This window comes from Zootoca vivipara, chromosome 11 (genome assembly GCF_963506605.1).
Source record: "Zootoca vivipara chromosome 11, rZooViv1.1, whole genome shotgun sequence".
Taxonomy (NCBI): domain Eukaryota; kingdom Metazoa; phylum Chordata; class Lepidosauria; order Squamata; family Lacertidae; genus Zootoca; species Zootoca vivipara.
Genome location: NC_083286.1, coordinates 21,079,491 through 21,099,682, shown reverse-complemented (window position 1 = coordinate 21,099,682; position 20,192 = coordinate 21,079,491). Strand labels below are relative to the sequence as shown.

At 44.4% G+C, this 20,192-nt stretch overlaps 1 protein-coding gene across 4 annotated transcripts in view; it reads right to left on the bottom strand.

The window, feature by feature from the left end:
* Positions 1-20,192, bottom strand: part of MCC (MCC regulator of WNT signaling pathway) — a 202,635-nt gene that overhangs the window by 26,032 nt on the left and 156,411 nt on the right. For all 4 annotated transcript variants that reach the window (XM_035099855.2, XM_035099856.2, XM_035099857.2 and 1 more), the window contains 3 exons: positions 4,876-5,022; positions 4,444-4,533; positions 876-1,024 (listed from right to left, as the gene is read on the bottom strand). In XM_035099855.2, coding sequence (XP_034955746.1) covers positions 876-1,024; positions 4,444-4,533; positions 4,876-5,022 — 386 coding nt within the window. The remainder of the gene's footprint in view (positions 1-875; positions 1,025-4,443; positions 4,534-4,875; positions 5,023-20,192) is intronic.

Here is a 20,192-nt window from a genome sequence, read left to right as displayed (position 1 = left end):
ACAAAAAGCAACAACACCATAGCTGCTTCCCTTTGAAACAGGTGTGAGGGAGGTAGAGGCATGGCTTCCTGCCAAAGGTGGGATTTGCACGCAAAGCCTATCTCCTTTGCCTCTGCTGTTTCAACGGAGGTGGATGTGGAAATGATACAGTTTGGGCATTAATTCTAAATATTTAGGTACAATACATTGCTTTGACTGTCAACAAGTACAACGATGCCAACAGCGCCTACTCGTCTCCACTAAAATTATCACACTGATCTATACAAATCAACTTGGAAACTGTATTTTGGGTTCCTCTGGAGGCAACACCAGCTGTTTCTAAGACCTGCAGAATAATATGCAAATCCTAACAAATCACTTTATGGCCTAATGCTGATGACTAAATTATCTTGTTGAAAGAAAGCTATTAATTCAGATTAAGCCCTCCTTTTCATCACCATATTTTTCCACATTTATATGCAGATGGCATAAGCATAATTCACACAAATCAAAATGATGGGGGTTAACAAATCAAGTTAATCAACTGAAAGTAAGAGCTGATTACCATTATATGATTTTCAGATGCTGAATTTCCCCCTGCAAGTCAGCGCGATGCCTACATACATATGCAAAATATTTTCTATGAATATGTAATACACAGAAACTGGCTACTGAAAAGACTCGTGCTCTGAAAGGCAGGTTCCAAAGTGTTGCTGTATAGTTGGCCCTGGTAAGCTAATCTTATTTGTGACTTTATTCACATTGGTCACTAGTTTTCCTATGCAGGCAAGACTCCATGACCCAGCTGAATTTCCCAATTTCTGAAATAAAATTAAAGGGGAAATCCACTCTAAGCAAAACAGAACTCTGTATATATATATATATGTAAACTTTACCTGTTTAACCGCTCAGTTTCCACTTCAAATTCTCGGATTTTGCTTTCAGAGATAGCAGATCCATGCGAGTAGAGGGTCTGGAAAATTTCTTGGATGTTGGAACAGTCTTGAAGAGAGTGGGCTAAGTGTTCTGCTACACTGCTAGAAACCTGCAATGAAATGGGGGTATTTATGGGAAACAGTTAGCGAACTCCATGCATGTTATTTTTCACACATCGCAGATTTATCCCCTGTAAAAAAGTAGTTGTAAAAGTGGTAACATCATCATCTCAAGGTTGGGAGGCAGCAGCGACTTAAAATAAACAGGAAAAAGCAAACACGCTGGGTGAAGGGTGGCATATAAATTTAATAAATAAATGGCACTAAGCCATAAACCTTGGTTTACTAAACCATACTGTAATATGCCCAGTTGTGTACTAGTGTACACAGCCAACCATGCCTGCATCACTCCTCAACTGGCATGTGGCTAAAACAAGGTCCTTTACAGCATCCCAGATCCATCAAATGGGAATCTTTTGTCCCATTAAAATATCCACAGAACAATATGGGCGCTAGGTACTGTAACAAATGAAGCAGTCCAGAAAAGGGACACTTCGAGCCTTCTTTAATATCCATGTGGGACTGACTTTTTCTAGCAATTAAAATATTTGTGGGTTTTATTTCTTTAAAGGCCACAGCAAAGGAGGTAACAAACAATGAGAGTGCAAGTGTGGTTTTCCCACAGACATTAAGGCTTCACTCCTAAGCCTGGGGATCACTGCTTGGGATCGGGATGCAAATTCTGTAACAAACGAGACAAGGGCGGCAAGGGAAAGAGCTAATCACAAGAGAACAGGAAAAGGTATAAGGGGGTCACCTGATTCTCATTAATTAATTTCATCAATATACTACTCTTCATTAGGAAAATCACAAAGTGTTTTACATTACATTCCTATTCTAGAACAGCAGATATTGTATAGACTGTTTAACATGCATCAGGAGGCCTCAGTAAGGGTACACACTGAGTGCTATTCAACTAAGTCATTCCTAGAGTAGATCCATTGAGATTTATAGATGTAAAGAACTTGAGTCCACTTGAGTAACTTGACTCTACTTGATTTTCATGGGTCAACTAAGCATGACCAGGAATGGATATCACCCATTATTAGTATATCCACCAGGTACTTAAAAAGAAATGGGACATCTTGTTCGTTTGCAAGAGAATAAGTATTAAATTGCTCATTTAAATTGTGTCACGAAAGTTCAGATTGAAGAACCTGAAAGCTCTTAGAAGTTCTTCCCTAACCAATCTCTCCTGATATGAATGGGAGATTTGGGGAGGGGACTGCCCAAATGTATTGCTGTCCACAATTATGTCAGATCACAGTGAACTGTTTAAACAAAATAAAAAAATTCCTTCCAGTAGCACCTTAGAGAGCAACTAAATTTGTTATTGGTATGAGCTTTCGTGTGCATGCACACTTCTTCAGATACTAGAGATTTTGCTGCTTCATCAACAGGTAAATAGACAGCTGGAACAATAATGCAGTTATGAATGTTTTACACTTACAGTGAAGTACTCTGCAAGAGATCAGAATTATTTTCTGGCATCAAACTTAGGTTGTAAATCATCTTAATTTTCAGTTGTTGCATGATATCCTGATGTGGGTAGAATTATTTATGTGAGTGGGATTTAATCTTTATCCATAGGGTTGCTGTTAGGTTGTATTAGAACGGCAAACATACGGCTCCCTCCCCACAAATTCATGCTGAGTCCCCTTAATAATATAATCTCTAGCTGTAAAAGCTGGTTATGGACTTCTGCCACAGAAACCAAATGCATGGCTGTGCATATTCCATGCACATGGTACAATAACAAGATACCCTTATGCTGCCACATGAAAATAAGTTCTGCTCTCTTTCCTCTCGAAAACAGAACTGTATCGTGTGAATATAGGTACGTTTTCTTAATCTGCATTATTTAAAATCAATGTTAAAGAACAGGAAGCAGAATACAGTTGTACCTTGGCTGTCGAACGCCTTGGAACGCATACATTTCGGCTCCCAAATGATCAAAAACCGGAAGTGAGTGTTCTGGTTTTTGAATGATTTTTGGAAGCTGAATGTCCAACAAGGCTTCCGATTGGCTGTAGGAGCTTCCTGCAGCCAATCAGAAGCTGCGCTTTGGTTTAAAAACGTTTTGGAAGTCAAACGGACTTCTGGAACGGATTCTGTTCAACTTCCAGGGTATGACTGTACACGAATAAACAGACAGTTTTCACAATGGAGGGGGTGCAAGAAATGGGGTTCCCCAAGGACCAGTATTGGGAACTGGGCTTTCTAACTTGTTCACAAATGACCTGCTGTTGGTGGTGGGGTGAGGTTTCCAAGTTTGCCGATGGCACCCAATTGCTCAGGATGGTTAAAACAAAAATGATTGTTAGGAGCTCCAAAGGTATCTCAGTAAACTAGGTAAATGGTCATTTAAAAAGCAAATTTAATTCAATGTAAGCAAGGATAAAGCAAAGCAGATTGGGGCAAAAGAAAGAAAGAAAGAAAGAAAGAAAGAAAGAAAGAAAGAAAGAAAGAAAGAAAGAAAGAAAGAAAGAAAGAAAGAAAGAAGAGGTTCTGAACTGGGACTGACTGATGAGGAAAGATCTTGGGGACAAGGCACATAGGTGAATGAAAATGTCAAGCCAGTATGCAGAAGCTGTGAAAAACACAAATTCCGTATTGGAGATCATTAGGAAAAGGGTCAGAAATAAAACTTCCGATATTATAATGCCACTATACAAGTTGATGGTGCAAATGCGCTTGGAATACTTTGTACAAATCTGGTTGTGACACCTTAAAAGAACATTGTAGAGCCTGAAAAGGTGAATCAAAACACCCCTATAAAAGTTGTTTTCTTCCTCTCTTATCATACTAGAACTCAGGGTCATTCAACAAAGCTGAATGTTGGACGTTTCAGGAGAGACTTCATACAGCACCTAAAACTATGGAATTTGCCAACACGAGAGGTATAGCCAATGGTTTTCAAAGGGGTATAGACAAATTCATGACGATAAGGCTCCCAGTCACAATCGCAATATATTACCTCCAGGATACTATAGTTGCTTGTGAACACAAGTAGACAGCGCACTGTTGCAATCATGTCCTACCTGAGGATTGGTCATTGTGAGTGCATTATGATGAAGTAGACAGGCCTTTGATCTAACGCTAATAGGCACTTCTTGCTCAGATTTTCTTCATAAAATTACGGTACTTATACAGTATATCACCATCTCATGAAAGGGTGTGTACAATATATACAAATCCTTATGGAAGGATTATATGTTTGTAGCATTTATGCTTTTTTTTCTGGGGATACTCAAGAGTACACAGTACCGGCACAACCCCACCCCACCCCCGATATTAAAACTGTGGCACTTATTGTAAAAACTTCATGACAAGTAGAGGGACCAATTTTTTTCTTAAAAGAATATTATTTTAAATATTTATTATTTCAATTTGTATACCACCCTTCATCCAAAGATCACAAGGCAGATCACGACATGAGCACACATCCTATGTGATCATTAACACTCACCCCTATGCTGCTGATTTCAGATCCCAGGACAGGACGGTCAGACGTTGAAGATTCCGATCTCGTCTTTGAGAGCTTTACTCGTTCAGCTATCTAGAAACGGGGGGAAAAAACCCCACCGCAAATATTAGGTGTCGTATGTAGCTTTTGCACAGCTATGCAAATCACTCCCCCTTCTTCACACATCCAGAAATCGCATGTTAAGTTGATTAATGTAAACTGGCATGTGTGTTGTGACTAGCAGAGGCTTAGAATCCTTAGCACTTATCTCTCCCCGCAGCTCGAGTTTTCAGACTCACTTAGGATCCTTGTAAATTCCCCTGGCGCTCTGGCTCATGCTTCCCAGTTAATTGCACGCCGGCACAACAGCTGGGCACAGCAAAGGCTGCATCTCCCAGATAATGAGAGGCACTGTGGCAATGTACAAGGACTCACCTTGGCAATGGGGATGTCATTACTGCTACTGCTGGTGCTCAGTTCTCCAGTGCTAGGGTTAATGGGACGGTTGGCAGGAGTAAGACGGCCGGGACTGGATGGGCCAGTTGCCTGGACGCTTTGTAAACGTGTCTGCAGTTCTCGAACCTGGAAGAAGACACAATATTAAGACAAAGTCATTTGTTTTCCTTTGCACTTGGTCCGATGAGTAGTACTGGCTGTGGCAGCCAAATTCTGCTTTAGCCTGGGGTTATTGATTTATTTGTTAAAGAAAGAAAAGCTTGAAAAAGTTCTGAGGCAAAAGCTTTCCCATTGATCCTTCGGCTGCTACGAAGCAGTTTCTAGTACTACCAAGTTTTATGAAGCATGGGCATATTTATTGAGAGCAATCTGTCTTTCTGGCCATATGAATACCTTTACTTTGAGGTCAGATTCAATGAACACCACTGGAAGAAACACAAACAACTTATTATGTGCTACCGAGCAAGATGAATAGTTAACTCTGGAGAAAGCTGCAGTGGCGAAAGGGGAGGAATAATTGTACTGGATCCCACAACTGTTACGTCCCTAAACTTCAAATGAGTAAAATGACATGGACTTAGACACATATTATGTATAAGAAAATATACAGGTATGTGCCACAAGAATTAGCCTTATTTAGATATACATAAAAGCTGAATTATTTTATATCAATTTATTTCAGCTGAAGATTCCTTCCAGACCACGAGCCATTTCAGGGTATTCCTCGCATCCATACTGCATCATTGCAAAAGCGACCTGGCAGTAAGACATGGTGGGCAGGGGAGACTAATGAACCATGTAGAATCCATGGGGGTGGCCCTGGGATTATGGCCAGAGTTCCCATAAATTGATTTATGCATTCAACTTAGCAAAATGAATGCTAAATGCAAGGAAAGCTAGCACTATCAGCCTCACAAGGATTAACAGGTGGCAGTTAAGAAGTTTCAGTTTTCACATAATGTGCACTTCTAGCTTAGAGTTCACGCCCTTTCCCGTTTCCAAAATGGTTCCACGTGTGTCAAACTAGCTGCTAAATCAATCTCAGTGCTTGCAAACTCCAATGCACGCTACAGAGAGCCCTCAAACCAGTAAGATGCTCACATGCGCACCATGTTCTGCCCTAAGACATTACAAATGAACCACATTTGAAAGTGTTACATCCATGATCACCTGACCCCAAAACAATAATTTACTTCCAGAACAGATCAAATGATTGGGAGGATAATGAGCTTAAAGAAACACAGTGCAGCCCAGTTCGCTCAATCTCTTCTCTTGCTGGGCGAGAGAGGAGGAGGCGCCTGTGGGAGAAAATCAGGTCATCATACAGATTATAGAGATTTCTCCCCAGAATGTGACAAGCGAATGGGTCCTTCCTTTAATGGTGAGAGATAACTCACTACTCTGGCCAACTGGGGGGAGGAATAATTCTGAGTCAAGAAAAGTCTGACTGGACGACCCAATGTCAGCATGCAGGGCTGGTGGGAAGGAGAAGAGAAACTGAAGATGCAAAGATTTTCAGGAGCTATTGGTGAGGTGCCATGCTACCACCCTCCTGGCAGCAGGTAGTGTTGCACTGGGGTACAGCAAAGGCAAGGATGGGGAGGGAGCAGCAGCATGGTGCCACCCCACTGTGCCAGTCACTGTTGGGTATTCATGAACAAAAGAGTATACAAAATCTAAGATGAAAGTAAGTTATTAAAAAAGCAAACACACTGTGCTTGATTTCGTAATATCGAAGTACAAACATACATAGGCCGGCAACCCATTCCCAGAAATGCCTACACAACAAAGCTCAAAACAATAATAAATCTAACCAATTTAGTGCAAACGCCGAGAAGTAAATTGGAAGCTTCTTCTCAGCTACAAGGATAAATTGGCACCCCAAATTTCCATCTGTGAGCTGAATCAGACTATTTTTCCCAGCTTCATAAACCATGATTTATCCATCTGGAGGCAAGTGTCAGGATTGAATGTTCCTCCCCACCCCTCATATTAAGCTCCTGCCTTATAATACTGGTTTATTAACCACGATTAAACCAGTTTCCTGGCTCAGATAGAGCAGGGAACTGTGGCTTAACACATGCCAGGAATTGAGCGCTGAAGCTGGTGCATGAAGTGAGGAGGAGTAAGGTGAAAGAGGAGCAAGCGTGATGCTTGTCCCCAAATTTATGGTTTAAGAAGTTGGGAAATATAATCTGAACTGGCTCAATGAATCTGTGTTATAGGATATTGGGCTAATGGTCTGCATATAATAAAGCAGTTTGAAATAATTATTTGTAGAGAAACATCCTAGGATGACCTCACTGCATTAAAAACCCAAAGTGATTGAAACGTAAATAATTTATTTATACTTCAGAAGCTATAGTTAAAATGCAGCACTGCAGAGCAGATAAATGCAAGAAATACAGCAAATTAGAAAAGGGTCACTCAATACCCCCAAAGTTGCTGAACAACTGCGTTGCCCTTATTATATGCAATTAAAAACAACAAAAAGGTATTAAAATAAAGCAGGCCTGACCGCAAAATGGCTTTAGGGCTAGAAAAGGAAAGGGGGGGGGGAAGCTTGCAAATGGCATTTCTTGAGGCAAGATTATAAGCTTTGCCTCGGACAAATACTTAAAGAAACAAATGGCCTTCTTCAGCACAGCAACTTGCGCCACGAGGGAAATCAAGAGCTCATTTTTCCTGCACCACTAGCATAGAAAAGAAGAGAAGAAGAAAGGAAATAAACATGCAGTCTGAAGGGGAAATTTCCTTGAAAGTCAAACTGTTTATTGAAACACATAAATAACCCTTCCGATTATAGCAGCGGACAGAATGAAGAAGTGCAGTGAGCTATAGTCCCTAAACCCAGAGGAACTTGAGTGAAAACGAGTTGTTACATATACAGTGGTACCTCGCTAGACGAATGCCCTGCTAGACGAATTTTTCGGTAGACGAATGGGTTTTGCGATCGGAGGTTGCCTTGCAAGACGATGAGGTTTTCTATGACCGCCACTTCGTCTTGCGAAGCGTGGCCATAAAAACCTCTGATCACAAAACCTACAGGTTATTCCTCTAGCGAAAGGGGAACCAGCTGTAGCGGGAAGAAGGCAAAGGAAGATGAGCTGTCGGCGCCTGTCAGCTGATCTTCCTTTGCCTTCTTTCTGCGCTGCAGCTGGTTCCCCTTTGTGTTCTGCTGGTCTCTGCCGGTTGCCGCGAGCAGTGAGGGGCAACCGGCAGAGACCAGCGGAACACAAAGGGGAACTCCCCCCCCACCGCCTATCCCAACAGAGCGGCATTTGACGGGGCTTCCGAACCCTGTCGGGCGGGGAAGGGAGAAGTACAAAGGAAGAGAAAGCTGCCCTTTCTCCTCCTTCGTTCCTCTCCCCCTGCCACCGACAGCAAGGACAGATCCCGGGGTTCGGAGACTCCGGGGCAGGCAGGCGGCAAGGACAGGCAGGGGCTGTTGCCGCCTGTCTGCTTGCCTGCCTTCCGTGAGCCAAGCAACCAAGCGCTGCCACTGCCGCCAGTCCCCCAGAGCCCATAGGAACACATTAATTAACTTTTAATGCATTTGTATGGGAAACAGTGCCTTGCAAGACGAATTTTTCGTAGGACGAATTGACCGTCGGAACAAATTAAATTTGTCTAGCGAGGCACCACTGTATACATAACCTGGCAGCTCATCAAGGACAGGATACTTATAAGCTCTACTGTACTCTGAAAAGTACATATTTGAGCTATGTGTTACACTAAGTACCCATATTTAAAAAGCATGCTTAACACTATTCCTTCCTTCCTTCCTTCCTTCCTTCCTTCCTTCCAGCTTCAAAGACTCCGACTCAGGGGGCTTAACCCAAAATTATTCCTCCTGGTTTCAATTCCCACCCAGAGCTGCTGTTTGCAGTAAAGCAACACCTTCAAGGGAAATAACATATTGGGGCACATGATTTGTGGCAGGAAAATGTCATGTGAAGCAGGGTGGATTTGATTTAAATCAAATTGATTTAAATCACGAATTAAATCACTAGTTAGTAAGACTAGTGCAAATAGCACTTCCAGGGAGAAATTGAAATTATGAGCAGTAAACCCTTTTCTCATATATGTCATGGCACAAGACTGGATCAGAGCCTACTTGGTTACTTTTTCTACCGTATGAAAAACAAAACAAAAAAGTAAACAATGCCAAGCATGTTTTTATCAAGAAACACACAGATGCTTTTATCGTTTTGTTCTTCTAACAATCAAAACACTAAAGATATATGCAATTTCCCCTATTTTCAATAATTTATAAATCACTTTCACAGAAAACTCAGGAAAATTTCTATCTCCTTGCTATGAAGGTTTCATAACAGCTGTCATCTCCATAATGGAATGAAAGGGAAACTCATTGTAAATCGTGCCAACAATCGCCACTGAAATCCTCAATATTCTGATATTCATTAGTACATGCACACACACACATGTGGGAATCTGGATATATTTGGGGTGGCCGGAGTGGGGAAGGGAAGCTTGTTAAAATTTCAATGCTAAGTTAAAAGCCACTAACAACTTATCAAGCAGTGACTGCTAGCCATAATTATACACCATAAAACAACATTTATAATGGAAAGAAAAATATATGAGTAATATTCAAACCACATTTAGGGTGGAAAATCCTTTTTCAAGAAACTTTAAAAATTGTACTCTAAGCAAATAATAAAACTACAGGATAGGGTGGGATCCGCTTAACGAACCCCGTCACTGGAAGCCCCTGCACAAAGACTTCCACTTGTGAAACAGGGTTTTCCCCCACCCCCTCCTGTGCCCCCCAAATGGGCTCTGCAGGGGCTATGATAACTCTCAGAATATAGGGGCGAGGAGAGGAGGATCACTCCACCTGGAAACATGCAACCATAGGAGCCAGCTTTTAGGGGGCCAAGGTCTTTTTGCTGCCACAATAAATTATTTGAAGGGGCCAGGCCCCTCCCAAGTCAATGGGGATTGCTATTCAAATGGCATGCATGTGCCATGTTTAGTGAGCAGTTATGCAGGGAGGGCGTTACATGGGCACCCCCAGTATTTTATTCCAGTTGGTACCCTTGGTTGCAATGCTTGCACAGACAGAACATCTTTCATACATAGCATGATGCTGAATTCCACCCATAGTACTGGGAGTAAGGTAAAGGACCCCTGGACGGTTAAGTCCAGTGAAAGGCAACTATGGGGTTGTGGCGCTCATCTCGCTTTCAGGCCGAGGGAGCCGGCGTTTGTCCACAAACAGCTTTCCGGGTCATGTGGCCAGCATGACTAAACCGCTTCCGGCACAATGGAACACTGTGACGGAAACCAGAGCGCACGGAAAAGCCGTTTATCTTCTCGCCACAGTGGTACCTATTCATTTACTTGCGCTGGTGTGCTTTCGAACTGCTAGATTGGTAGGAGCTGGGACAGAGCAACGGGAGCTCACCCCGTTGTGGGGATTTGAACCGCAGATCTTCTGATTGGCAAGCCCAAGAGACTCAGTGGTTTTAGACCATTTAGACCTCCCTTACCTTTACCTTTACCTACTGGGAGTACTGTTGTTCATCACCAGGGCTGGGAGAGGGAGGAGGAAGAGAGGAAGCTTAAAGCAGCAAAAGCCACTGCAGCTGGCCCAATGTGTTGGCGAGAAAATGAAAGTGATTGGAGCTGAAGAAGGCAAGCGGATCTCCCTAAGGAGCACAAAGAACACCTCCCCTGAGGCTCTGGAGGCTGTGTCACCTCTGTGAGGCTAAGCCAGCAGCAAACTTTCTATCTATGTCAGCAGGAGCCTGACTGTCACCTTGTTCACACGCAACTCTAAGCCAAAAGTCAAGAAAGATGAAATAGAACAGGCATGTCCAACAGGTAGATCGTTATCTACTACCGTGTTTCCCCTTTTTTAAGACACCGTCTTATAACTTTTTTTCCTCAAAAACACACACGGTGTCTTATATTCAGGGGATGTCTTTTTTTAATTAATCTTACTGTTTTTATTACAGTACCTTACAGCTGTTCTGGTCTTTGTGTATCTACAAAAGAACTTGAACTTAGCTTGGTAATATATGGGAAGCCAGAGCAGGTGGAGAGCATGCAACACTGTCCAGGACAGGGGTCAGCAAACTTTTAATGTGGGGGGCCGGTTCACTGTCCCTCAGAATCTGTGGCGGGCTAGACCGTGTGCGCGCACATACACATACGCCCATGCCTTCCTTCCCTCCCCGCGTTCAGATGGAGCAGGCTGGGCTAAGGAGGGGGCACCCCGTCGGCGCTGGGTCTCGGCTTGTGCTGAGGGGCCGCAGCCACCCTGCCAGGAAGGGTGTCCATGACCATGCTGCTAAAGTGCCACCGCCAAGCAGCACAGAGGAGTCCTCCTCCTCCTCTTACTCCTCCTCCTCCCTCCTCGCAGGCTCTCTGCTTCCGTGGTGCTGCTGGGCTCTCCGAGCGCTCTGCGCTGCAGCAGCCGCCAGTTCTGGGCTGCGGGGTGGCAGGCCTCCTCAGCCGGGCCAGGCAGAGGCCCGGCTGCTGGCTCAGGTGCTCCGCCCGGGAGGGTCGCCTCCGCTACCTCTGCTGCCAGGTCAGGTCCCCGCCGTAGCTGCAGACTTACCGCGGGGGCCGCCTGCGAAGCGCCGCACCGAGGCTCCCCGGGAGAAGGCACGCGGGGAGCGGATTCCGACCTCGGTGATGTCAGGCGCGCGCCAGTCCCCTGAGCCGAAGCGCAGCTCGGGGTACTGGCGGCAGCAGCGGGGCTTCCTTGGGGAAGGCAGGCAGGCAGGCAGGCAACAACAGTCCCGGAGCCGAAACTCAGCGGGCGCTGCTTGCCGCCTGCCTGCCTTCCCCGCCAGTCCCCCGAGCCGAAGCGCAGCTCGGGGACTGGCGGCAGCAGCGGGGCTTCCTCAGATCGGGTCGGCGCTTATCGAGGAGCCGGTCTGCAGAGTCAGCGGCCAGCAGCGCTGCACAGAGCATCGCCTCCTCAATCCAGCACGGCGTTGCTGGGCGCTGACTCTGCAGACCGGCTCCTCAATCCAGTGCTCCGCGCAGCACTGATCAGCGCCGACCCGGCAGGCCGCCGGATCAAGGAAGCGGCCTGCCGGGTCGGCGCCCAGCACCGGATCGAGGAAGCTTTGGGGGTGGGGGGAGGAAGAGGAAAAAGGTGCCGGCGGGGAGGGAAAACGCGTGAGTCCTCTCCCCTTTCTTTCCTGTTTAGCCGGCTTGCGGGCATTTTATAGGAACAAACAATGTGAAAAGAAAAAAGAGGCAACGAGCCCAGTCAGCGGTGTCTCTCCCTCCCTCCAACTCCCCCCCCACCAAATGGAACTTCCCGACACCCCCCCCCCCATAACTTTTGGCCAGAGGCGTCCTCGGGCCCCGTTCCCACCTTCCCTGCTGGGCGCCTGCATGTCTTATTTTCGGGGTATGTCTTATATTTTTAAAATCTTAAAAATCCTGCCATGGCTTACTTTATGACTATGGCTTAAAAAGGGGGAAACACGGTAGTAGATCACTGGACGTCTGCGGTAGATCACTGGTAGATCATTGGCTCCCCCCAAAGAAGCTGAACAACTGTGGCTCCCCTTAAAAAAGCTTAACATTTTACCTCCCCCCTGAAAAAAACTCAACAACTTTGACCCGAACCCCCCAAAAGGGGGTAGATCACTGCCAGTTTTTAACTCTGTGAGTAGATCGCAATCTCTTGGGAGTTGGCCACCCCTGAAATAGAAGAAATGAAACGACAGCAGATCATATACATAAGGCAAGTCAGTGGTGGTTCAGGAAGTAGCTTGCTGGCTCAGAAAAGTGAGTATACGTTCTGATAAATTAAATAAAAGAGTGGAACATAGCAATAACAAGTAGTGGTGGGAAACAAGGTGAAACATCCATGGTCAACAGTACAGCTCTGAACTATGCAGACAGGAGATTTGAGGGGGTGGGTAAGGTCCACTTGTAGGTGGTGGTGGGGAACCCACTGGTTTAGCGCACCATTTCTTAAAACCATTTGCAAGCGGTTTCTTCAGTTCAGAAATTCAAGACTGGAAAAAAACAACTGCGAAGGAAGGCTGAATTATATCTTCAAGTAACATAGCAGAGGAGCCATGTAGGTTAAAGGAGGGCAGAGGAGGGAACATGGCACAATTAAAAGAGGAATGTCATTGCAAGGGAGGGATAAAAAGCCTACAGGGAGGAAGCAAGAGGAGGAAAGCAGAGTACAAGTCTGGCTGCAGGGCTGGAGAAAAGAGAAATGATTTCTCTCCGCATAAATTTATGTTGCTGCTAAGAACTTTTTTTTTTAAAGGCAGTTCACATTTTCTGTGCCAAGAAAAGGTAACTTGGGGAATGAATGGAGGGAGTGTTTTGGAGATCTAATAATCCATCAAATCTAAAAAAGAATTTGGGAAGAAAAATGTTTGCGGACAAAAGGAGGACATGGTAAAGAGATTACCCTGTTTATGGGCTTGCAAAAGAACAGAATAAAGAAAAATGGGAGATCTTAAGACTAGACAGCTACAAACACAGGATTCTTACTTAGCCTGGCATTAGCAACCTGCCACATGCACACCTCTAAGGAGGGTATGTCTTATTCATAGCAACCCTGGAGATGGCTTAGGCCCATTTCAGAGTATTGGTAACACCTACATGGGGACCCAGGTGGCGCTGTGGTTAAACCACTGAGCCTAGGGCTTGCTAATCAGAAGGTCAGCGGTTCGAATCCCCGTGACGGGGTGAGCTCCCGTTGCTTGGTCCCAGCTCCTGCCAACCTAGCAGTTCGAAAGCATGTCAAAATGCAAGTAGATAAATAGGAACCGCTACAGCGGGAAGGTAGACGGCGTTTCCATGTGCTGCTCTGGTTTGCCAGAAGCGGCTTTGTCATGCTGGCCACATGACCTGGAAGCTATACGCCGGCTCCCTCGGCCAATAATGCGAGATGAGCGCGCAACCCCAGAGTCGGTCACGACTTGACCTGATGGTCAGGGGTCCCTTTACCTTTTAACACCTACATGATTCCTCGTAGGTATCATGTGAAGGAACTGATTAAATGAATTGGGACTTCCACATGGAACCCTTGCATGGGGCTTCCACGATTGCACAATTTGCAGCAGCTGTGCATACAGGCTATGTAGGGAACCATTGGTTCATACCATCAGGAAACCCATGTGCACACACACACCCCACCCAACTGTCAAACCTGTGTGCTCCTGCTGGTGACAACATGAGGTTTGCCAAGCAAGTGCTCAGGCCTGAGAAGACTTGCAGGTCATTCTTAACTGTTCACCAGGCTAAGCACAGAGAAACACTCCACACTGCTGCCTATGGTTGCCGCCAAGGAATTCTTTCTCCAATGAGATTCACCAAAGCCCAACCAAGCATATTCCAGCGGCATAAGAAGGCGTTGTCATCTGGGTCAGCAGGAAGTAGCTACGGTTTGTTTTGTACTATACTTAGCATTGCCTCGGCGAGCATAGCGCTGAAATAGGTCCTTCCATCTAAGACTACGGCAGGATGCATTAATGGTTTTGTCACAGTGGCGCTGGTGGCTACTCTAGAGTAACGACTCCTCACAGCTCTGCATTTTTATCCTTTTATTTAGTGCAGTCTATTTACAGTGCTGAAACAGTGCTATGTACATGTTGTCAGTCGGGTGCAGAACCTCCGAATGGAGATTCCCGCGTTTTCCTCCAGCAAAGAAGCCTGGGGATACTGAATCTCCGCCCACGACGTTTCCTGCGTAATTCCGGGGTCGCTGGGATTGGTCTTCTTCCCGCTGTTTCCCTGCTTCCCCCTTCCGTTCCCAAGCGACGCCTTGGCTCGGCTACCTTGCCTGAGCCCTGGCTCCTACTTCCTGATTCCTCGCTAGAGACATCCCCCTCCCCGCTCCCACTTGCGCTTGGCCATGAACTTGTGGTTAAGATGGGAGGCGGCTGCCTATAGCTTCTGTCCCTCACAGGTTTGTTGTCTTTTTTTTAATGCTATTTAATTACAGACTAAAAAGGGAATCATAATAAAAACCATCTCCCTGGGCAAAAAATGGCAATCGCATGCAATGCAGGAATCTCAACTACAGCGTCCAGGACAGATGGTCATCCAACCTCTGCTTAAAAATCTCCAATGAAGGAGTGTCCACCACTGAAATGCTGTGCTCCAACATTTGCATTCCCCCAAGGTGATCCAAAAGTATAACATGGTAAATTGTATCTAAATATAATGTAAAATATGACTCTTAAATTCATATGATTTTAAAGTGTTTATGCAGTTGAAAAACTATACGCTAAACATCCGGTATTCTACAGTTTGCAAGGAAATATGTAGAAGACACAAACTTGACTAGAACTCTTAAAGTTGACTTCTAATGAAATTGTTAGCTACGCTTACTAAAGTAATTTTTAATCAGCAATTTCAGTAATAAGCTAGCAATAGCTGTAATTGCCACATAAAAATTAGCCGAGAAATCTAAGCCTCTTGGGTTGTATCTTAATTAAAGAGAAATGCAGTTACTGCTAGTTCTCACTCCACTTTTTAATAAAGTGACAGTCAGGATCTGAACACTAATTTTAAGGTTTCTTGACCCACATTATTATTATAGTATTACTGAACGGCTATGATACCTTCGGTGTATCTTAAGAAATGAAAGTAGCGCTCTCTAATTCAAAGTCAATACACTTCCCAGGATTGATTTATTCACATGGGATACACGCTTCATGGATGAGCTGCCTGGAAGAATATAGCTCTCGTGTTCTATTACAATTATACTAGGCCAGAGTCACTTGAGCCTGTCTCATTCTCAGTTTATAATGCCTCAGTTATGCTCGGCATGAGGAGGACCTGTAGTTCCAAAACGAGCCGTGACAATGTTCAGAAGGCGGAAAAAGTTACCTACTATTGTTTACTTTGCACATTCCTCTTGCTACATTTCTGGTCAATTTTACTTTAGAATTCAGTATGACTCTGTATATAGACACATGTTTTTAATCCCTCCTCAGAGAGGCTAGATTTCAACACAGCCTCCTAGGAATTATGAGTGGCTTGCAAATATTGCGCACTTCAGCCTTCTCATAGCAAACAACATAACCACCATAAGTGGTTCTCCTCCTCCTGTTTCCTTCTTTCTTTCTACAGTGTTTTTTTTTTAAGCACTGTTCTCATGCCCTATCACATCTGACCATCCTCTGGCTCCCTGTCCTGCTTTCAGACATTTTTGTGTTGGCTTTGGTTGTGGTTTATTAGGTGTCACAGTGGCCGGAGCGGACTACTTCAGAGTAACGACGCTACGCAGCTCTGCATTTTATTCTTTTATTGGTGCTGCGTATTTACAGTGCTTAAGTCATTGCTATTTACACGGAGTGATGTGGTCAGTCGGTTTCAGAACCTCCTAATGGCTTTTGGCGCGTCTTTCTCCAACACAAAAGCTTTGGCAGACCCATCCTCTTTCCCCTCCTCTTTCTGCGTAATTCCGGAGTTGGGGGGATGGGTCTCCCGCCCTTATTCGCCCCTTCCTGTCCCACCTGGGACCCTGGCTCCTCTACCTTGCCTGAGCCTCGGACACGACTTCCTGCTTCCCCACTGGAATCGGAACTCTCTCTGCTTCCCCCTGTGCTCGGGGATTGGCTTGAACTCAGGAGGGGAGGGACTTCGCGATATCCCCTGTCCCTCACATCCGGCTTGGGCGATCTCCACATTCGGTAACCACCAATGCATTATAAGCCTAAAAAAGTTTTAATGGCCAGTTTAAAAACTAAGGCTGGTTTATTTTGTTGTGCATTTGATATTTGATGTGCTTTGCCTCTATGATTTACAATTAGAATGCCACTTAGAAATAGAATCCATTTGCCAATTGCTTATACTGTATGCATTTCTAGAGGTAACAAAGTTACGCACACAAAGCAAATAAAATTAAACTAGGAACATGAATTCACTAGGAAAAGTTCTCCCCCAACCATTCTTTGCCAGCTTAACTCAGAGCCCCCCAAAAGCAGCCCACATAACCAGGTCTTAAAACTTCCAGAAAGTGGTCAGGCTTGAATTCTGAGCAAGTCAGTAGTGTAATGTCTTTTACACACAGTTTTACAATAAAGGTGAAAATGAAACATTTTCAAAGACACCTGCTTCTTGGGAGAAAAGCAATGACAAACCTAGACAGCATCTTAAAAAGCAGAGACATCACCTTGCCAACAAAGGTCTGTATAGTTAAAGCTATGGCTTTCCCAGTAGTGATGTATGGAAGTGAGAGCTGGATCATAAAGAAAGCTGATCGCCGAAGAATTGATGCTTTTGAATTATGGTGCTGGAGGAGACTCTTGAGAGTCCCATGGACTGCTAGAAGATCAAATCTATCCATTCTGAAGGAAATCAGCCCTGAGTGCTCACTGGAAGGACAGATCCTGAAGCTGAGGCTCCAATACTTTGGCCATCTCATGAGAAGAGAAGACTCCCTGGAAAAGTCCCTGGTGTTGGGAAAGACCAAGGAGAAGGGAACAACAGAGGACGAGATGGTTGGACAGTGTTCTCGAAACTACGAACATGAGTTTGACCAAGCTGCGGGAGGCAGTGGAAGACAGGAGTGCCTGGCGTGCTCTGGTCCATGGGGTCATGAAGAGTCGGACACGACTAAACGACTAAACAACAACAACAACAAGGCTTCCTAAGGAGATTTGTCATGTCAGAGCTAACTTTTAGGAACTAACGTATTATTTAAGAAAGCATTCAGAGACCTTTTATACGTGAGACACATTAGCTATTTAGTCTTATTTATCTATTCTGTGGCTATATTATACATATTATATTATATTATACATAATATTATACAATATTATACATTGGCTCCCAGTACGTTTCCGAGCAAAATTCAAAGTGTTGGTGCTGACCTTTAAAGCCCTAAATGGCTTCGGTCCAGTATACCTGAAGCCCCCATTGTTCTTCCCAGACACTGAGGTCCAGTACCAAGGGCCTTCTGGTGGTTCCCTCATTGCGAGAAGCCAAGTTGCAGGGAACCAGGCAGAGGGCCTTCTCAGTAGTGGCGCCCGCCCTGTGGAACACCCTCCCATCAGATGTCAAAGAGAAAAACAGCTACCAGATTTTTAGAAGACATCTGAAGGCAGCCCTGTTTAGGGAGACTTTCAATGTTTAATTGATTATTTTATTTTATTTTTTCTGTTGGAAGCCACACAGAGTGGCTGGGGAAGCCCAGCCAGATGGGCAGGGTATAAATAAATTATTATTATTATTATTATTATTATTATTATTATTATTATTATTGCTTCTGCCAACCTAGCAGTTCGAAAGCAAACCATTGCAAGTAGATAAATAGGTAAAGCTGTGGTGGGAAGGTAAATGGCGTTTCTGTGTGCTCTGGTTTCCGTCACAGTGTTCTGTGGACTTAACCGTCCAGGGGTCCTTTACCTTTTACCTTTACCTTACTATCTAACTGTCAAAATGACTCTTGTTAAGGAAAATAGTCCAACTTACAACTAAGACGGAACCACTTTAGGCTCTTAAGCTAGTGCAAGCGTTTTCTTCCTCCTGGCAAGAAGCTCAAAGGAAAAAGAACCAGTCTATAATTTCACTTATTCAGCTCTGTTTAAATAATTTTTAGAGGTTTCCCATGAAGAACTAAGAGATTTAATTTTCCTTGATAAAACAAATACTTTGCCTCCTACTGGTGTTTAACTGAGTTATAATCAACCATTATATTGGTCTGTATGCTTTCAGTATGACTCTTCTTTGGTTTACATGAATTTTCAAGATTATTTATCTAAGGTCATTCCAAAGTAGAGAAAGAGGACCAATCACTGGGTGGTGTGCATTTAAACAAACACACATGCACACCCGACATGGCAGACTGAAGTGCAAGGAGAGCAGAACATTTCTAGACTTTGGCCAGGCAATATTGCCATTCAGCTAGCTTGCTCCCCTAGATCTCCCTGCAGACAGAGTTGCCACATAACATTTTACATGTTATTGCTTTCCTGGAAATAAGCAGTCCACGTGTTTGCCCCAAAACAAAGATGCGTATTTGGGTAGAAGCTGCTTCTACAGGTCACAAACAACTCCAGTATTCAGGGTGCTCTCTTCATCTATGGCTATTTTGCACAGAGGTAAAACTACATTATGGACACCCTACAGAAGTAAGTAATTACCTCATTTACTAATGACCTGTGAGGGATAAAAATCCATAGTTATTGCATTGCAAAGCAGCACAATCTGTTAACCGAATGCATTAAATATCTAATTTAATTAAACCTCTAACAAGCCTCCGAAACCCCATTGAGAGCACTTTGTTTGATTACAGACACTGGGCTAAAGCAACAGCCCTATTGATTTGCTCGGCTCCAACTACTTTTATCTACCCAATTTAGTGTGTGTAAAACAAACAAAAAAACTATTATTATTTTTTGCAAGGGCTCCTTTCCTCACCCTCTGGGGAAATAATATAAAGTGACTCTTGGTTCACGGATGCATATATAAAATATTTAGTAGGTCAAAGAAAACATTTATTTGTGTGGCAGCTATTGACTGCATTACAGATGCAGATAAACTCCCCAGTGCTCACCATTACATAGTGTGGCTGACATGGACATCTGTAATAAACAGACTCCTCTCAGGGGAAATAAACCCACTGTTCACCAAATTAGCATACATTTTACAGCACAAGACTTCACTATTTTCCAATAACCCAAAAGAAGGATAAAGGTAGAAGTAATGATCAATTCTGTGATTACTGATCTGGAATGGTCCCTTCATATTTTAATGTTCAACACGGAAGGGAAGAAGGTACTGCTCTTTGGTTACAAAGCAGTTTCTTTTGCATCCCCAAGAAGATCCTACCATACTGTGACACTGCTCATCTCTCTTAGAGAGAGGTTAACAGATGTGGGGTGGGGAAAAGAACAAAAGCACAGTAGGGCCAACATTTTATTTTAAGCCATTCATTGACACAAATTGTGGGGATTGGACACACCCATAGGGACAAGTTTATCAATGATAAACATTACGTATATGGAATCTTCCAGATCTCGTATAAACAGCTGCTCTGGTTTCCAGTCGGTCTCCAGAGCCAATTCAAAGCGCTAAAAGCGCTAAAAACCCAGGCCCCACATACAGGGCTGTCTTAAGCGCCCCTGGCGCCGTGGTGCGACGGATCCCTCCGGCGCCTCCCCCCCCGTTTCCCAGCACGGTGGGTGGGCGCAGCGCGGCTGCCACAGGCGCTGCTGCGTGGCAGGCAGGCAGGCACAGCTCGGTTGCCATGGGCACAGCAGCCCCTGTCTAAGCTGTGGATATGTGTTCAGGGGAAGCCCAAGGCATTTCAGCACCTGAGGTGAAAT